This window comes from Desmodus rotundus, chromosome 3 (assembly GCF_022682495.2).
Source record: "Desmodus rotundus isolate HL8 chromosome 3, HLdesRot8A.1, whole genome shotgun sequence".
NCBI lineage: Eukaryota > Metazoa > Chordata > Mammalia > Chiroptera > Phyllostomidae > Desmodus > Desmodus rotundus.
This window is the reverse complement of record NC_071389.1, coordinates 179,029,454-179,046,079: the sequence shown is the minus strand read 5'-3', so window position 1 is coordinate 179,046,079 and position 16,626 is coordinate 179,029,454. Positions and strand designations below refer to the sequence as shown.

The 16,626-nt window shown below is 34.0% G+C and overlaps 1 protein-coding gene across 1 annotated transcript in view; it reads right to left on the bottom strand.

The window, feature by feature from the left end:
* LOC112321965 (ovostatin homolog 2) overlaps positions 1-13,861 on the bottom strand; it is a 39,868-nt gene extending 26,007 nt beyond the window's left edge. Inside the window, exons 1-12 of the mRNA XM_024579575.4 lie at positions 13,689-13,861; positions 13,195-13,378; positions 12,523-12,679; positions 11,219-11,271; positions 10,787-10,807; positions 10,202-10,370; positions 9,628-9,712; positions 6,374-6,491; positions 2,669-2,780; positions 2,102-2,211; positions 1,615-1,773; positions 723-950 (exon numbers count right to left, since the gene is read on the bottom strand). Coding sequence (XP_024435343.2) covers positions 723-950; positions 1,615-1,773; positions 2,102-2,211; positions 2,669-2,780; positions 6,374-6,491; positions 9,628-9,712; positions 10,202-10,370; positions 10,787-10,807; positions 11,219-11,271; positions 12,523-12,679; positions 13,195-13,378; positions 13,689-13,753 — 1,461 coding nt within the window. The 5' untranslated portion in view covers positions 13,754-13,861. The remainder of the gene's footprint in view (positions 1-722; positions 951-1,614; positions 1,774-2,101; positions 2,212-2,668; positions 2,781-6,373; positions 6,492-9,627; positions 9,713-10,201; positions 10,371-10,786; positions 10,808-11,218; positions 11,272-12,522; positions 12,680-13,194; positions 13,379-13,688) is intronic.
* Positions 13,862-16,626: the final 2,765 nt, after the last annotated feature.

Below are 16,626 nucleotides of genomic sequence, written 5' to 3'. Positions count from 1 at the left end.
AATCGGTTAGGCTGCCTGGCTTTGAGTTAAGCCAAGTCAATCTCACTCCTTTGCCTCTGTTCTCTTATTTGTAAAATGGAACTATCCGGAAGGTGGAATAATGGGTTAACTCATGTAAAGCCCTCATAACACTGCCTGACACATAATACTTACCTTTGGAGATGTCTTATTATTTTTAATTACAAATATACAGCGCAGGAAACTAAGGCTTAGAGAGTTTAAACAATCTGTCCAGTAGCTTGCTTGAAGGCAAGGAGAGGGTGGAGGATTTTAATTACAAGTCTCAATTTCCAAGTCTGTAGCTTTTCACCTTTCAATATGCCTTTTAGAGACAAAGTGAATAAATATGGGGCAGAACCAAAAGGGTTAATTTCTTTTATTATTTATCAGAATCAGCCTTCTACTTTAGTCTCTGGTATCTGTGTAATGTGACTCTCATGAAGGAATGTAATTATTTACTTTATGTGAGTTATAATTAAATACTTAAATTGGCAGACTCTGAAGAGTAAGTTTTCCAGCCTCAGGGAAACTGAAATTGCCTTGGACCTTTTATGTGTTTGTTTGTTTATTTGTTTCTGTGTTTGTTTTCAATGGTTCCAATAGCATTCACCAGCAAAGCGCGATTGGCCCACCTGGACTGGCACGCATGACTGATGTACAAGCTCTAAACTACTGTGCTTAGCAGACAGACAAGATCCAAGGATCCACCAGCTGAGACTTACCAAATAAAAGAAGTTTATGTTTGAATTGCCCCTATATGCATCACTGTTCAGGGAGTAATGCACACTAACAATCTTTTGTTGATTGCATCTAAGTGGCTTTGGTTCAGGAACAATCTTCAGGAAGCTGTTGGTTCGGGAGTAAAAGCGTGGGACTGAGATATGGGCACCCATGTACTCAGGTGTCAACCAGCCCGGTCCATGGCAGCTCTTGGGGTGAATGTATGTGGCCTGATAAGATAAAAGAAAACAAAGGATCTTAGAGATAAAAAGACGTTTCAAGGACAGTAATTATTACAGAATGAAAGGCTTCTTATCCTTTCAAAGGAGGGAGAAAACTTAGCTTCTGGCTGACTTGAAACATTATTGGAAATTAAAATAATAAAAGCACTCTCCTCTTTTTGTGTACAAAACATCACCATAATTGTATGTCTAATTCATTAGGCCTACAATGAATTGTTTATTTTTACTTTGTAATTGAACTCACAGAATAGCTTTAGGCCCTGTTGCCTTTCAGCTACATTTAAACACCGATAAATTATTTAATTGTAAAATTCTGTCTAAGAAGCAGAAAAAGAGAAATGATAGTATCAAAACTCCTAATCTATGCATAAAATGAGCAAGGAAGTCAAAACATTTTGATGAGCTATTTCTAGTTTCACAGAGGAAAGTAGGTTGTTAGAGAATTTATAACAATTATAATAGGCTATTGTTACCTTATCTTCTTAAGTATTCTCATATATTATCGAATGAACAAGCAATTATACAAAATACTCTAATTTTAAAACTTTGTTGAAATACATTCTCAATACAAGTTATCTTGGAAGACATTCCTAATGTTCAACATTCCTAACATTTGAACCCTCTGTGGGACTGCATCCCTTTGATGGCTTACTTTCAGGCGGAACTCCGGATCAAATACACCTGAGGTGTCGATGGATAACTGAGCTTCCCCATTCTCGTCTGTGGTGTAATCTCCTATGAGTTTGTCGTTGAGCTCCAACTGCAATAACTTGTTCACCATCGGGACATTATTAGGACCAGAAAATTTAAGCTGTGTAAAAAAAAAGAAGCATTAAATTTTAAAATTCAGAATGTCACATTTCTACTGAGAAGGAATTATTTGTTCATAAATGTAATCATTTATTTGTAAGGTTCTTAAATTCTAACACACAGGTCTTCTACTAAATAAACAGATACTATGGAAACAGCTATAATTTTATGTATCACTTTCTTTTAGCCTAGGACTTTTTCTAGTGTATCAGATGCAGTAATGTCACAAATGTGTTATGACAGTGGGAAAAATGTCCAGAGAATTTTGAAGGGCAATCCATTATCCAAGAAAATGAAATGAGGACGTGTATTTTTCTACTGAAACCTACTGTGCCAAAGTAAGGGATTCCTCTTCTGTAGAAAGGGTCCATGTGCTCAAAGTTCACACTCCCAAGAAACTGAGTGATAGGAATAGAAGCCTTTTCACTGATCTGCATACCTGTAAGAAATGCAAAACGGTGTCAGAGAAGATGAATCATTTGATGTGCAATCTTGTAAATTTCTCACCGTAACTTTGGCACTTGGAAATGCTCCCAGCTGTATTAAATCATAAGCTGACAAAGCTCGGATAGTAAAGGGTCTGATAGTTATTACTTGAAGCTTTTGGACCACATGGTCTCTGTCACAACTTCTCAACTTTGTTGTTTTTTTAAGCAAGGTAAACAAATGTGGTCCTGTTCCAAGTTGAGTGCAGCATTTACATAACAACTTTATTTTAAATATTATTAGGAAAATCTTATGCAAAAGCAATCCTCAAACTGACCTATTAGCAAATGTACTCCACTTTACTATACTGAGCAACGATTGACCTGTAGTTGGTGAGTATCGCCAAACTACAAATTTCTTCCCACTAGGCTGCATCTGTCCTCGGGTTGCCCATAAAACACGACCATTACCTGTCCCAATTTCTGTAGCAGTTACAGTGATATGAAATAACATGAAAAATCCAGTACGGTAGAGTTGAAAGACTCTTGTATTTACAACTTGAGAAACACAACCATTTCTCAACTGAAAAATAAAGAGAAGGTACAATGAAAAAGTTAGGGATTCAAAAGTCTTTAAAGATTATGGCATTTTAGCACAGGTATATTTCTCCCTTCACACCCCGTGGCTCTGTCTCACGTACTTGGTGAAACGACCACAGAATTACAAAAGACTGAGGGAGGAGAGTTCTCATCAGCAAATAAAGTAAAGAGATATTGTATATTTTACAGATTGCAGGGTTATTCTCCTAGAAACATTGTAGATGGAAACAAATTAAAATATAAAAACAGAACTGAATGATATTTTAAAGATAAATTAAAATCACCCCGAGAGGCACTAATAACAGATGGAGTAGAATCAATCCTCAAATGTATAACACGAAAACATGATTGAATGTCAACTAGTCATTAAAAATAAGGAAAAAATCTATGGTTAATCTTTCATTGGTGGCATCAGTAATTAGAGAAATACAGACTTAGTGATATTTGAAATAAAAATATTTATTAATTTCAAATTTAAACTGTTAGAAGAATATAGCAATTCATTTGATCCTGAAAACTTCCATATGAACTAGATGCTGTGGTCACTTGCAGGATATGGGTGAAAAAACTGAACCACGGGGAGGTTATACAATCTATCCAAAGTTAGACAGTTAGAAGGTTTTAGAACTAATCAATCATTCCAATTTCAGAGTACGTCCTCCTCTGAGCCATCAACTATAATATCAACAGCAACAGAAAAGGCAATTTTACTACTTATCTAATGACAATTATCTGATATTACAATCAAATTAAAAAGAAATGATAAAAATACTCAAAAGAATCTTAACTGCTTTGAAATTAAGAAAAAAATATTTTCCAGTAATACTGAGTCAGACAGAAGATGTAAGCTAAATCAACACGAATCTAGTGTCAAGGAAAAATTGCTTTGTATCAAAATCTATGGTGTTTACTTATGGATGAGGAAAATGTAGAACAATGTGTTTTTAACAAAAAGAAGCAACTCAGATTTTTAAAACCCAGCAAGATAAACTAAACTTTTATGGAAAAGAATTAATAAAAAAATTAAAATATATTATTTCAGGACACAAAAGTAATGTTAGAAAGAAAATAATAAAAGGTCAGAGTAAGACCAATAAAATAAACTTTTTAGGAGCATGATTTAAAATAAAGAGAACAACGTTGTATAAGATTAGGTGCTAACACAAATAAATATTCATCTGGAAGAAAGCTAAATTTCTTATTTCAGAACACAATCAAAAACTGCTTTATGTTGATTAGAGAAAATTTTAAAATCCTAAGAATATACTTAGCTATATGTATAGCACGGTGATAGGTGAAACCATTTTCTGAAGCTGAGAATCCAGAAACATTAAGAACTTTGTATTTCAAATACACCATAATCAAAGTCAATATTTAAAGAACGGACTTGAAAAACAGTGTTTGCTTAGGGGCTAAAGGACAATATTTAAAATGAAAGTTTATTTTTCACAGAAATAAGAAAAGCAAGAATAATTAAGAGTTCTCAAAAACAAATACAAACTGATAACAAAAAATATAAAAAGATGCTCAAATTCACTAGTAATGCATATTTAAAAAAATAAATGTGTCTATCAAAATGCAAAAAATTTAAAGCAATATATATTATATATATATAAGCAATATATATATAAATGGAAACACTTTTAATTGGACAAACAATCCAATTTAAAAATGGGGAGGGTCTATTTTTGTCTTCCTCGTGTTGAGTCATTTGAGTTCTTTATACATTTTGGAAATGAAACCCTCGTCTGAGTTATCATTGGCAAATATGTTTTCCCATATGGTTGGTTCCCTTTCCATTTTGCTGATGTCCTCCCTAGCCGTGCAGAAGCTTTTTAATTTGATGGAGTCCCATTGTTCATTCCTTCCTCTATATCCCCTGCCCTAGGACATATATTGGTGAAAATGTTGCTACTTCAAGGAGGACATACAGAGGGCCCAGAGACATGTGAAAGAATGTTCAACATCACTAGCCATCAGAGAGATGAACAGTGGAACCACAATGAGATACCACTTCATACAAGTCAGAATGGCCATTGTGAACAGATCAGCAAACAACAAGTGCTGGTGAGGAGGAGGAGAAAAGGGAACCTTAGTGCACTGTTGGTGGGAATGCAGACTGCTGTGGCCACTGTGGAAAGCAGTATGGAATTTCCTTAGAGAACTAGAGATGGAACTGCCTTTTGATCCAGTGGCCCCACTCCTGGGTGTATAACCTAAGAACCCTGAAACACCAATTCAAAAGAACCTCTGCACCCCAATGTTCGTGGAAGTGCTGTTTGTAGTGGCCAGGTGCTGGACGCAGTCTAAGTGCCCATCAGTACATGAGTGGATTAAAAAACTGTGATACATTCACACAATGGAATTCTAGGCAGCAGAAAGGAAGAAGGGGCTCCTACCCTTTGTGACAGCACAGGTGGAACTGGAGAGCATTATGCTAAGTGAAATAAGCCAGGTGGCAAAAGATAAATACCATATGATCTCACCTATAGTGGAAACTAATCAACAAAACAAACCAGCAAGCAAGATATAACCAGAGACAGTGAAATTAGTAACAAACTGACAGTGACCAGAGGGGACAGAGGGTGAGGGAGGGGGATAACAGGGGGAAAGAAGGGGAAGGTTCTAGTCAAGAAACATGTGTAAAGTGCCCGTGGACATGGACAACAGGGTAGGGATTGACTGTGGGAGCAGGGGAGGGAGTGGGGCAGGGGTAGAGCAATGGGGGGAAAATTGGGACAGCGGACTTGAACAACAATAAAAAAGATAAGTTTTTGTCCACCTTTACCAAATATTGATATTTACTTAAAGGTTGTGCATCAAATTTGATGAGTAACTTCAGGACAATCAGATTTATAATATAAACTGTGCAGTGTATAAAAACTCCACTTTTGGAGTCCGAAGATGATCTTCAGAGAGATGGGCAGGGTTTTTCACCGATGGTTAGAATGCTACAGACTGAGAAATCAAATGGTGGCTCAGAGGTGAACTTTATCAAATTGACTCAGACAATGATTTGTCAACTTTTGGAAAGTAAAACAGAAAAATGAGTTAATTTCCTATGAGTGAGTTAAACTTCACAATAATAGATTTTTTCTTACTTGTGTTAATAATAAATGTAGTAGTCCAAAGAAAAAGTCAACTTTAAATCTAAAGTAGTAAACATAGATACCCTGGATGGCAGAGAAGTTTGCAAATGACCTTTTTTTCATAAGGATAATTCTAGGTTCCGTGGGGAATATGATAACAGATTCATTTATGTAAAGGGTAACTAATGATTCCCCAAAGAAAGATCAGGCAGGTCACCTAGACAGAATATAAAACAAGAAAGCCAATAAGATCTTTCAATTCTAAAAATGTATTGATCTATAGGTGGGCAACAAATTACACAGCCTAGAGATAAGAGACTATTGTTAAACATTGTATTTTCTTCCTCATTCTTTACCTTATCTAACCGCAACCTTCATTATAGACAAAATTAAAATAGTGTTGTATCCCCTTTATAAATGAAATCAAAGGAAGAATAATAATGAAAATGAACAAGACCTTTTTTAGAATAAAGATTATGATCTGTACCTGTACAGTAAATTGTTCGCATATTTCATTGTTGTCTTTCTCACAATTCCCAGAGGAAAAATATTTTCTGCACGCCCGGATTTGGGCTTTCCCTTGCACGGGCTGGCCAAAGGTGTATCTGGTAAGAGAAGGTGTGTTGGTAATTATACATGAACAAAATCAGGGTAATATTTTACAGCCTTCTTCAGAATTTGTATATGAAATCTCTAACCTCTGAGTACCCCAATGACCCAATTCCATTAGGAATCTTCACGTATTGGTGATATCATCCCCACAGAATGAGTAAATTCGGCATTTGATCAGTTAGCAGAATTCAATTGCTTTTTAAAAATCAAATTCAAGGTAATATAGACTCTAAAATTTCAGTGACTATGATTTAATGATTGAATTGAGCTTTTAAAATTGTATTTTAATCTTATAAAAAATAAAAATTGTTTGCAACATGTTTTTCTTTAGCAGAAAATATATGTAAAATAAATATGCTTTGATCAAAAGTACAGTGTCTTTATGAGGTGGGGTTAAATGAATATTTCATGTTTTTTCTAAAACATAAAAAATGTGAGTTTTTTAAAAGTTTAATCAAAGACTAATACAATTGATTTGAGGGATTTTTTTTTTTGTTAGTTGAAGATTTGGTCTACTAAGATTCAGGAAAACAGATAACAAATGTGAAATTAGTATGTAGAAAAACTCGATATAATTAAATTATCAGTTATAATACTTTTCTCTAATTGTTGGACACTGGTATATATCTGGTGTTCATGTACATTATCTTATTTATTTTTTCTGGTAACTGGGAGATGTAGGTATATTATCCCATTTTACAGGTTAGTAAACTGAGGTCAAGTAACTCACTTCTCCACACTGTAATTGATGGAATTAGAATTTAAACTTAGATCTTCCCCAGTCCAAGTCCATGTTCTTTCTATTCCACTAATTCATTTCTCTCTATATATAAAAATTCGTAATATTTCTGAGATTTTGATTCAACCCAAATCATTAAACTCCTCTGTCAGCTCTAAACACCAATTAGGTATGAAAGAGATGTAAGACTAGGTTATACCTGAAATATCTTATTTCTTCTTACGGTCTTTTATTCATAAAATAAAACTTTTATTGTAGTATTATCTATAGGTTAACACATGCCTGTGAAATATGTAGCTTAAATTTTCACATAGTTCAAAATAAACATTCTCTCTTTGTTTTTGACTTAAAAACTTTTGTTAAGCTTTAATTCAGTTTATTAATATGTCTGCCTGTCAGCAAGTTTTCTTCTTTCTTAAAAGTGTAAGTCATCTCTGAAGTCGTTTGCTAAAATAATCTAATTTGCCATTGTTTTCTCTAGCTGCTCCAAGCTAAGTCCCGGGGAATACTAAACAAGCAATGCACAGGCACAGTGTCGTACAACTTGAAGTAGGCAACTGATTGACTCACTGATGTGACTTCTAGACATACCGCTTCTGTTCATCATATTCTCATAGCCTGCCCAGAAATAACCTTGTAGCACACACAGCCCCTGTCTCAATTGCCTGGTCCTATTGCAGGGTATTATTAATGCTGTATGGAAATACTATTTAATATCAAATTGAAGTAGAATATAACATTAAAGAAGTTTCAAAAAGTCCCAACTCCATATCAGTATTTAGCTTAGCAAGTCTTTTATGAAGGTGATGCTTCCTAAACATTTTGGTTCCTCTGGTATGTGTTTTTAGTATAGTGTTGAGCAGATAAATTATAGACGTTAATTCCATTGACAATCCTGGCTTTGTGTATGGTTTTCAAGTGAAGCCAGCTTAGGATCTTGGATTTCTTCAAACTTATATTGATTATCCTATTATTTTTTAACACAGATAATCTACAATCTCTCAAATATTACATTTATTAAATTCTGACATATATGTTCAGCTACTCTTCTTGAAACTCAAAAAAAAATTATGATTATTTTCCTAGAGTCCAAAGAACATTTTAAATACTGTAAAAAAGCTAGAAAGTGTTTTTCAAGATTCTCTGTGGCATCTGTGAGCACTACCCCATCTGTTCATTAGACAGCCCTTTACCCAGTGTATCTCTGATATACTACTGAAAATACCGAAGGCAAATAATTTGTATTCATCAATTAAACAGTGTTTTAAAATGTGGCAAATATTAATATTTTTAATTGCTTACATAAGTTACAACAGAGGTTTTGATTAAGAGAGTAGTTCTGGAGTCAAATAGCATAGATCTAAATCCAAATTCCGTCATCAAAAAGCTCCATTAATGTTAAGTTATTTTAATTTTCTGTGTCTTACTATCTTTCTATATAAAATGAAAGTGATAATAGCTCCTATCTAATAGCATTGTGGTATAGAATATAATAAATAGAATAAATAGAATATAATAAATGCATACTTAGCACAGTATTTGACACTCAATAAATATTAGCTATTTTAAATTATTTTTTAGAAATTTGAGAAAAGGGGTAACACTTTTTAAGAAGGTAAATTGCATTAGAAATAATTTCCCAAAAAGAAAATAAAAATTTCTCGACTCATATAAGAATTTTTTTTTACATTAAGAGGATTCAAATGAACTCAGCTAAGCTGATAAAATGCCTTTTTTTTACCAAGACATTTGCAAAAGTTTCTTTTCTCTTCTGTTTTGGTAATGAAAACATCTAAGGCAATGATGCTTGGTGAGCAACGTGATAATCGAAGGACTAAAAGAATGTTACGCATTTTGTTTTGGTAATTCCAATTCTGGAAATCTTTCTTAAGTAATTTTTAAATAAAAAACTACTTCTTATACACTTATACACAAAGACATATACTATATTATTATTTATTACTAGAAAAACAAAATGGAACAGCTTACATGTTATAGAATAAAAGAATGGTTAAGTAAATTTGGAACGGCCATACAGACACATTTGTGTAGGAAGGAACTGGAATTCATGAAAAGACTGGCATACTATAGGACATGTTTGCTTAATTATAGCAGGTAGAAAATTATGAATGCAATTGTGGAAACTTCATAAAAGACTAGAGGAAAATAAATCCCAGTACCAATTGTGTGAGTAGAATTAATATATAGGCAATTTCTTATGTTTTTCTTTGTATTTTGAAAATATCTTACAATGACAATCCATTTCTTATCTGATGATTTTAACATAAGCATATAAATAATTAAAGTTACATTGTTAACTTCATTTCACATTCTCTCTGAGCCTTGTATTGATTGACCTGTGGAGTCAAATCTCCCACATAAATACGTACTTAGCACAGGCATCCACTGGGAATTCTTCATCGGAAATAGCTACTGTTTGTGGTACATTGACCTTTACTTCAAATTTAGGCAACACTGGAAGCAAAGGGAAATGCAGTTCAGCCCCCACAATCGCTGGAGAGCAAAACATCACAATTGTGAAACTAAGTACGCTTCTGTGCACAATATTTTTCTCTGTATACATCTGTATAGACCATTCTTCAATTGCCTCAAATTGTGTGTGGCACTAGTAAGTGATGGTGTCTCATTAATAATAAATTATTCCCCTTTCCTTTCTCTTCTTTATTCTCATAACTTTACATTTTATTTGTTGTAATCCTTTAGATTTTTCCTGGAAGATTGTGTGGATTCTATCAAATGAGATATTTTTTAGGAAGAAAAAGCAGGGGCCAGAAACAGGATACTGGAAAGAAGTGAGCAACAAGAAAGATGACAAAGCAGGAAAGGCCAAGAAAGGAAGAAGGCAGAACACCAAATCCAGCTCCTCCTGCAATTCCTAATTCTAACCTAAACGTTACTTTGTTGTTACTTCGTTTATGCAGAGCAACTATAAGTATCAGATACCATATCTATTCACAGTAAATTGGTGCATCAGCGTCTTTCCTGATGTCTTTTCCACAACAATGGAGTAATCGCCGAACATTGGTTCTGAAATCAGTTGGAATGAGAGTTGGGTAATATTTTGAAAAGAAGTCACATTTTTCCATTGAAAAATCCCATTGTTTTGAGGATCCTAGAAAATAAAGAAGATATTAAAACAGAAGCCATACGAGAGTATTATCCTTTCCTTCATGTGGGTACTTTGTGGGGTTAAGGAAAGTAAAGAAAGTTCTAACCTTCTATGGAACTGATAACTCAGATTGTAAAAATAACATAATTTCCTTAGATGTTCAGGGTCAATCTTATAGTCTATCTCTCTTAAGTCCAAAAAAGAGAAAAAGCATAATTCTAATTCTAAAACTTAAGTTACTGCATTTGCCACAAAGCTTTTACTAGAAGTGGCAGCCCTCTAGTTAGATCTTCATCTAATGTGTTACATTGTGTACATAAAGATTTATCTGAATTTATAACTATGCAAATGAAAATTGGACACAAATCACTATTTATCTGAATATTTAAACTGATGGGAATGAAAAACTGATCTCTTACCTGAAGTGTGATTAAAGGATACTGAAAGAGGGAAAAAAAATGCAAGTTAATATTATAATAGTGCATTGCTTTTGGGCCACATATTTGCATTTATAAAGGCTATTTGAAGTAATTTAAGTATTGAGACTTAGCCCTCATGTTCCCAGAGGGCAAAGTTTCTACTGCTATAGGTAAACCCATGTTTTACTGTTAACATGCAACCCATGCTTTCCCTCCGTAATGAAAAGTCTTAAAAAAGTATAAATTAAGTCATGATGAAGAAAAATTTTATGTTTAAATGTCAGGTCTACCAATGAAACTACACCTATATAGTTCTCCATGTTATATCTATTTTCATACTTATGAAAAGCTTCCTGACAACACTTTACATAGCAATAAATTTGTTTAATTTGATTACATTTTAATTGTACTGTTAGAAATTATTGAACTCACCAAATCCTCAACAGGTTTGAAGTTGGTATTCAGTGTCACAATGCGAACTTGAACTAAAAGCAAACAGAGAGAGGGACAATTTTTTTCTTATTACTTCTCTCCCAAGTATGCTTGCTTACAAATAGACATGGAAATTAATTGCTTTGCTATGATAGAATGCTGTCCTCCCCTCTCCCCTAGCTCTGATTTGATCCTTTGAGATTTCAATTTCATTTAGAAAGATGTCTTATTGCACATTTGTAATTTCTCACATTGAGGATGCTGGTTGTTACCAAAGCTGGTACTAGCTGCTGCTGCCACCACTGGAATTGGTGGCAGAGTTAGTCATAGAAGGACAAAGGTAAAATATTTATGGTAGGAGTTAGACATAATTTTTCTGGAAGTATGTGTTGATGCTAGTAAACATTACAGTATATAAATTTTAGCAGAATTCTAGAAAACCATTCTAGCTTCTTTTGTACACATACCTGTCATCATAGCACTTTAATAAGTCCAGAGAAAGAATGTAATACAGCAAAAAATCTTGCTACATAATTCTGTTTTAATTAACTTCTTTCCAATAAAGCATAAACTTATATAATATTTAAAACACAATGTATAGATGCTTTCATTTAACCCTCCACTTTACAAATGAGAAAACTAAAAATCTCTAATATCAGAATTTGATTGACAGAAGCCAATAATTTATTAAAAGAGTCAAGACAAAAAAACATATCTTTCTGAACCCTTGTTTGGTGTTTGTTTCTGCTACATTCTATCTAAAAAATAAAGAAAATTGTAAGGTTCTGCTTTGGTTTTCAGGTTTATGATTACTTCTACTGATATGACGATAATAATAGTAATAAAATGTCATTTATGGAGCCTTTATTATGTGCTAGGTACTGTTCTACACTGACTATTCTCACAATATTTGTATAAGGGAGATACTTTAATTATCTTTATTCTACAGATAAAAACTTTGAGTGTAAATAGAGATTTAATTAGCTTACCCAACTAGTAAATCATGGAGCAATAATTCAAGCCAAATAATTTTGCTCCATATCCCGTGGGATGTAAACCTGTCACTAAAGTTTGTACAAAGTAATAGCGGCCCGCAAAATTTTAAGAAGCAAAACATTCAATTACTGGATTTGGAGGGAATTATTTTATAATTGACTCAGTCAACCAGTAAAAAATCTAGAAATACATGATCCCATAACATTAAGAATAAATTTAAGACTAAAATTCCTGTGTTTGGATTGCTCTAAATTTGAAGATTGGGTTCCCAAGTCAATGATACAAAGGAAACATGAATATTGACTCACCCTTCTCTCCAGGTTTGTAGATGGGTTTATCTGTCTGCACAAAGGTTACTGTCTCCTCCGAAGTGAGTGCTACAGACCTCCTCTCAAAGATGTTAACAGTGTCTCCCTTAGCCACCAATGTCACAAAGGCTAACTGTTTAGAGGACTTTTGAGAAACCTGTTTATGTTAGAGAACAGAGATTGGGACAATTATTTTTAGGTATTAAGAATGTGAACAGCATCTTTATTTAGTTTCTCAGCCTGGGAGAGCCTTAAAAACCCCTAAGGCCTATTTCTCAAGGAGAGCCATGGTGATTACTTGTTACAGTTTCTTTATCTAGCATGACAATAGTTTCTAATAAACTTTTTATGTCTCCTTTCTATTTTTCTGTTGACCTAAGTTCCAATTATGCTGCCCTACATTCTGTTTTCTCATATTTTTGAACAGTTCTCTAAAAAAAAGCAGTAATTATGTCCTATAATCACCTTCTATAATAGAAAAATGGTAATATTTCACACTTTTTTTTTTGCCTACGTTAATTTTCATTTTACTTTTTGCCTCTCAGAAATTCTCTAGTTTTATTCTCTAACTTCCATAATTCATCTGAAATCAATGTTTGCTATTTTAATAATTTTAAATAATAATTTCATCTTTGCACCTAAAGTTCTGAAATAGTAAATTCAGTACCTCACCTTGAAATCTGCACAAGCGTAGAAGCTCCTCTCATCCACATACTGGTCAAAAATAGTGGTATTGACTTCATTGTACTCTAGGACAATACTCAAGGATACAGACTCATTAAGATTTAAAAGGTGGACACAGGCCTTTTCTGTAGAGTGACTCTGAATCACAGAGGGGACCCATAGAACATATTGCCTATGCAAAGAAAGTAACCAACAGTCTCAACAAGTACAAGAGAAATCCAAAACATGCATAAAAAACAATGTTAGCTTATTAAAATAGTCCTGAAACATATACATTTTTCATTATGTTAAACTCTGAGTATGCAGAGAGAAATATCTTAAGAAAAATATGTCAATTCCCTTCATACACTTGTTTAAAATTTATAAAGCAAACCAGCATTCAGTCTCAGAAGTGGTAAAATACCAAATTTTATGCAGAACATATTGTATAGAGTCACTTTGCTAGTACTTTAATATGAATAAAGAGCATAATATTCCCTTACAGTTCTGAAGCCACAACAACAGTAAAATGAAGCCAAAAGGTGCTCAGAAAAATGATGGGCAACATTTTATCCCAATGCCTGAACAATAAAGAACTCAAAATAAATATTCTTTCCGTCTCTTTGTCTCTTTTTCTCTTATTAGAAGTCAGCTGCCTCAACTCTCCACTGTCCTTCCACCCTTCTCCTCCGCGTCTGTCTGTGTGGTGTTGCTTTTATAGCCACACAATGAGAGATCAATTACTTTCTTGGGGCAATTATGAGAACCATCAGTCACCCTTAAGTCACCTTTCCCATTATTGCTCAAGGGTTGTTACTTGATACAGGACTTCCTTCTTAAATTCACTGATGCTGCTCTGTTTTTGGAATTAGCAGCACAGGTGGACAGGAAGACAGAGAAACAAAGAAAATAGTTGTGCGACGCTTAGGAGTTCATTAATTTAATTTAGTATCCCACTCACAGGGCTGATGGCAGTATCAATAGCATCCTTTTTTTTTTTATTAATCAGCACTTGAAAGAAAACTGCCCCTCTGATGAGCTGTGGCTATTCCAGTGCCCGAAAGGTCAATTTTCCAGAAGATAAGTGGTGTATCTGATGTTGCCAAAATCCAGAGGCAAACAGGTATCTCAATACTGGCTCATTTTACAAATAATTGAAACTCGTAAGTTATTTTTCGTAATTTCATAATACAGAATACAACATTTAAAATGTTGATACGCATTCAACATTCACTATAATTTTCTATTTTTTCATTTCAAGAGCCTTTGGCCTTTTTAAAAATTGATGTTTAAGTACAGTTGTCTCCATTTTCCCTCCACGGCTCCCCCAACTCCAGTCATCCCCACCTCCCACCCTCAATCCTACCCCCCTTTGGTTTTGTCCATGTGTCTTTTATACATGTTCCTTGACAACCTACTATAATTTTCTTGTAAGGCTTTTCCTTTTATTTTTTAAACAATATTCAGTATCCCTTTATACTCTACATATAAGAAGAAAGAAAATGTGATAAATATGTGTGCGTGTATACATAGATACTAGTCACTTTTGGAAAAAAATAATTTGCCATAATTTTGATTGAAAAACATTTCTATAAGGTAAATGAGCCATACTAAAGAAAACAGCAACCTCCTGACAGAGTCCCCAGTATGATAATTCTCCCATTTGCTGTGCTTTCTTTAACATCCTTTCTGTTTCAAATGTAGATAGAGCTAATGCCTCTGGCGTGAAGAATATCACATTGGGTAACAAAAGACAGAAACTGGTGTGGGTCTTTTAGAAAGAGGCTTGCAACACTGGGACAACAAATGCAAAGGGAAGAACAACGTGGCCAATTCTAATAGATGAAGGATGTAATGGAAGGTAAAGCACAGGCAACCGTGAGACCAAGGGGATGTGACAACAAGGGTTCCTTGTTGACCACATTTCATATTCCAAGGCAGAACTGTGCTCGTGACCACTCTGACCATATTTTTCTTTCAGTTGAATTAAAACATTGCCCCTTTCCTGTACCTGTTTAGGAGTCTTGTTTTTTCAGTGTTTGACCTGCCCTACCAATTTTAAGATTTGCTTTCTTTCCACTGGGTCATCGAACTGTTCATCTTTGGTTTTGACCAATACTTTTTACTAAGTCCCTTAGGCTTGTTATTAGAACAACTCTCTACGCTCCACTCTCCATGCCCATCAGATAAATTAAATCACTAGCTTCCAAAACAATGAAAGCTCACAACTTTCACTCATCAGCATTCAAGACACGCAGCACTACAGTGTAGATTGTCTATAAATTAAGGCAACCAATTCTTTATTCCAATGCTGACAAAACTAAAGTCATAAAACTTCTTTAAAATAGTTTAATTTTCACAAATGTGATTTTTTTCTGAGTAAATGACTCAATTTATCTAATCTGGTTAACATGGCCCTGAGGTCAATGGGCTCTTATTTCAGAAAATTCAGATATGAATCCAACAAGGTATATAGAATACTTGCTATTTATTAGCAACAGTGCTAGCTTCTAGAGACAACAGTTGAATAAGACACGATGAATAAGACACAGTTCTCTAAAAGAGCTTCCTTCTGGTAGAGAAGCGAAGAAAGGAAAAGGGAAAGGGAGGGAGGAAGAATGGGAAGTGGGGAAGAGATGGAGAATGACCATAAAGCAAGGGGGAACTGTTGAAGAGGGAGGGTGTTTGCTGAGTACTTGATAAATAGCAGGCAATGTGCTAGGTACTCATATTGACAGTATCTCATTTAATCTTTAGAAAATAGAATTTTAAATTTATTATTTATTCTTATTTTATAGATAAGAAAAATATAGTATCAGAAAAAGTGATTAATTTTCATAGGGTTCCTCAGACAGTAAGTGATTGGGAAGACTCTCCTTTAACAATTATAAATTAAGTGAGATTGAAGAATATTTCCACAAGTAGTAATACAATGGGACATGGATTAATGTACTATGTTCTAAATGCTCAGTATGTTTCTACTGAAGAAGAGGATATATAATAGAAAACAGATATTACATCATCACCACTTACCAGATCAATGCTTTTTAGGTTTTCAGTGTTTCCTGTACAGAAATACTTCTTTGTCACACATTCATTCAGTACATATTTATTGATTGCTTACTGTCTGTTGGAATTATTGTAGATGGTTGTAGTGAAGAGGTGAATATAAGTTGTTGGACTTATTCTATCAATAAAAATAGACACTTAAAACAAATGCACGATTAATTATTTCACTCCAATTAAGGCAAGTTACAGAGGAAAATGAACTGTAAGGCATCATGAGAATGTACACTGGGGAGGACTTAGCATTGGACCAGGTTCTGATGATAAACAGATGAAGAAGACCATTTATTTTCTTAGATTAGTTCACTGTCCGCCCAGCAAAAAATGTAAACATAAATTGCAATGCCATGTGATACAAAGACTGTCCTATTGAAA